Source organism: Alligator sinensis, unplaced genomic scaffold, assembly GCF_000455745.1.
Source record: "Alligator sinensis unplaced genomic scaffold, ASM45574v1 scaffold1851_1, whole genome shotgun sequence".
Classification (NCBI taxonomy): Eukaryota; Metazoa; Chordata; order Crocodylia; family Alligatoridae; genus Alligator; species Alligator sinensis.
Window position 1 is genome coordinate 387679 of NW_005842964.1, and position 3055 is coordinate 390733.

At 41.7% G+C, this 3055-nt stretch overlaps 1 protein-coding gene across 1 annotated transcript in view; it reads left to right on the forward strand.

The window, feature by feature from the left end:
• Positions 1-3055, forward strand: part of HOOK3 (hook microtubule tethering protein 3) — a 106510-nt gene that overhangs the window by 79930 nt on the left and 23525 nt on the right. Inside the window, 1 exon segment of the mRNA XM_025192730.1 lies at positions 1654-1794. Coding sequence (XP_025048515.1) covers positions 1654-1794 — 141 coding nt within the window.

The following is a 3055-nucleotide window of genomic DNA, read 5'->3' on the forward strand; positions in this document are numbered from 1 at the left end:
TCGGCATTCGGCATCCCCAGGAACAAAGGTGGTGCAGCAGGACCAAGGGGAAGATCTGCAGTGCCGGAGAAGCCAAACCCTCATGAGACGGGGAACCCTGGGATACAGCGATCACAAGCAAATGACCAACCCGACCCATCGAGTGAGATAAGTGACGCTAGGGTAGTGGTGGGTGATCCACATGAGACAGAAGTCCTGGGATACACCGAGGGAGTGCCCCAGAAAAAGGTTTTTGAGCCCATTGGGGAAGAGGGCGAGGACATACCACAGAGTTAGGGTTAGCCTCAAGGGACTCCAAGATAGCCCAGAGAAAGGGGAGATTTGTCTGGACTGACCAGGTAAACAGTCCCCAGGGTTTAACCAGCTACAAGGAGCTGAGCAGGACTTTTAAACCCAGGACTCAGGGTTTTTTTTTTTCCAGAATATGTACTATAGACAAAGAGGCAGAAGCCTTTTCCTTTATTTTTCTTTTATTTAATGCTCCCAGGCGAGGGAGTGATAGGCAGGGGGGAAGTAAGATTCCCTGTGTACTCAAGTTGCAGTTAAGTTGGTCGTAATACATACCCCCGGACCCTATAGAGAACTGCTTAGCTAAGAGTCTTGGAGACCAGCGGGAACAGATTTCACCCCATAAGACCACGTCAACCCAAAGGGGAAGAAAGGCGATGGCAGACTAGATGGGAACATGTAAACTGGAAGAGAGAGACGTATCTGGAAGGGACAGATGTGTTGTGGAGCAAGTAATTGGTGGAGGAGCAGAGGTCCAGTGACTCGCCCTCTCCACCAACAGAGAAGTACAACTTGTCACCTAAGAGGAAAGGGACAGGGTGTAGGGGTAGTGGAGCCCTGCAGAAGAACAACTATATATCATCAGGCAGCCCAACACTCAAGATACCATTCATCCTCCCAACAATTACCATAACATCAAGATATGGCAGGAGAGAGGGAGGGAAGATGAGGCAGAGGTCCTAGGGATCATAACCTGGAAATGGGGAGACAAGGGGAGCCACATGCCCACACAAGGCATCTGCAGCAGGGACCCTGATAGCATCTGTGAATCTATGCTTAGGAGGTTACTCAAGGACTGCAATTGAAAGTTAACTAACTCTCCTAACTCTTTGTGCATATTGATAGATGTCATTCGTGATATAATGAACATTGAATTCTAAACCACATCCCAGCTATTTTCTAACCATAGTTAACCTACACACAAAAATCTAGGTTCTAAGCAGATTTAGTGATCTTATAACATTGTATTGTGGAAATTTAAATGTGTAATTTTGTGTCATGTATTTCTCTGTCTAAAACTGAGTAAAGAAAATGTGACCTATATGCTATAGTCACACTTCCTGAGGTAAATTTTTTTCCTCCATACTGGGCATGTCTACACGAGTTGCTTACTGCACATTGGCCTAATAACACTGCTCAGTAGTGCTAATAGTAGTGTTATTAGGCTAATGCTCAGTAAGTGTCATTAATTAACTGTGTGCTGGCGTTAACGCACAGTAAGTTTAGGTACTTCTTATTTAGTTCTTAATTTATTAAGAAAGTAATAAACTAAATGCATAGTATCTAAGGCACATTAATGAATGTGCAGATGCCCCCTCAGAGTGGCAAGATTTTTCTAGCAGCCTTTTTATTTTGTTTCCCAAGGGAGAAACTCATTCGTCTCCAACATGAGAACAAAATGCTAAAGCTTAACCAAGAAGGTTCTGACAATGAAAAGATTGCCTTGTTGCAGAGCCTGCTAGATGATGCAAATCTGCGGAAAAATGAACTGGAGACCGAGAACAGGTAGGAAAATAATTGTCTCTATTCCAATGCATGCTTCCCTAAATATTCATACATTTTAATTTTGTGCGGCCTGTTTTCATCATTTGGAGCCTAAATGAAGGTGCACTGGCTCCAAGTTATCAGCAAATCTCATTTGGTTAATTCTTGCCATGAAGGGCTTTCTTGTTACTTGGAGGATTAAAATCAGTGGAATTAGGTTTTTGTTGTCTTCTCCTATGGAAACAATGCAATATTTTGAGGTCACAATTACTGGAATTTCTTAGTGAAAATTTTAGAGTTTTGTCAAGAAGCTGTTTGACCAGACAGACATCGTCACTCAGTTGACTCAGGTTCTGAGTTAAGAGAAACCTGATGACTGAACTTTTCTATTTAAGATTTGACATTTTGAGCATACTCCTTGTTGTTCCTATGTACTATTGATTCCACATGGTCTAACCCACTAGGGGCCAACCTTTTTGTCAGACATGCCACAAATCAGCCCTGCATCTTCTCTGAGTGCCACTCCAATCCCCTTCTCCTGCCCAGTCTCATTTATGAATTACCTCTGCAGATCTCTAGTGCAGGAAGCTAGCAAGTAATAGTACTACACTGCAGCAAAAGACCTGGTGAGTAATTTTGAATAAATATCAAAGAACTACATCTAAGTTTTACCCTAGAATAAGTGTGCTGTGCTTAATAAATAAATTACTTCCCCTGTGGCCATCTCAAAGATCTCATACACAGCTGTATCTGTGACAAAAATCAGCAGGAGCCATGCAAGCTATAAAATGTATCATGCTGGAGTTCTGTCACTGGAACTCCAGTACGATCATAACACATCTACATCCCCAACTTCATCAGTTAGGAGAGTCTTTGTGGAGAAAATGCATTTTCTAAGGATCCATTCCTATAAACTGCAAAGCACTGTAAGGAAATTAAGAAAGAGTTTAGTTCTGCCTAAAAAAGGTCTTTTGGTCCATAAGGTGTATGCTCATGCCTCATCCAAGAGTTTTCACCATATTTGTTCAGAAAAATCAACTGCTTTACAGTCGCTCTTACTTTTTTTAAGCCACCACTCAGAGTTATCCTGAACTTCCTGACTATACTGCATGTTGTTAAATGGTAGAATTATTAAAATAAGTTTCTGTTAATTTTTTAAAACATATAATAGGTTTTAAATTATTTATTTTTTAAAACGTATTCTCCCTTTGGAAGGGGCAGGCATCACAATTTCTCTTCATGAGAAAAAACAGTAGCAGCTTTGATGCAGCAGGGAAGAGGG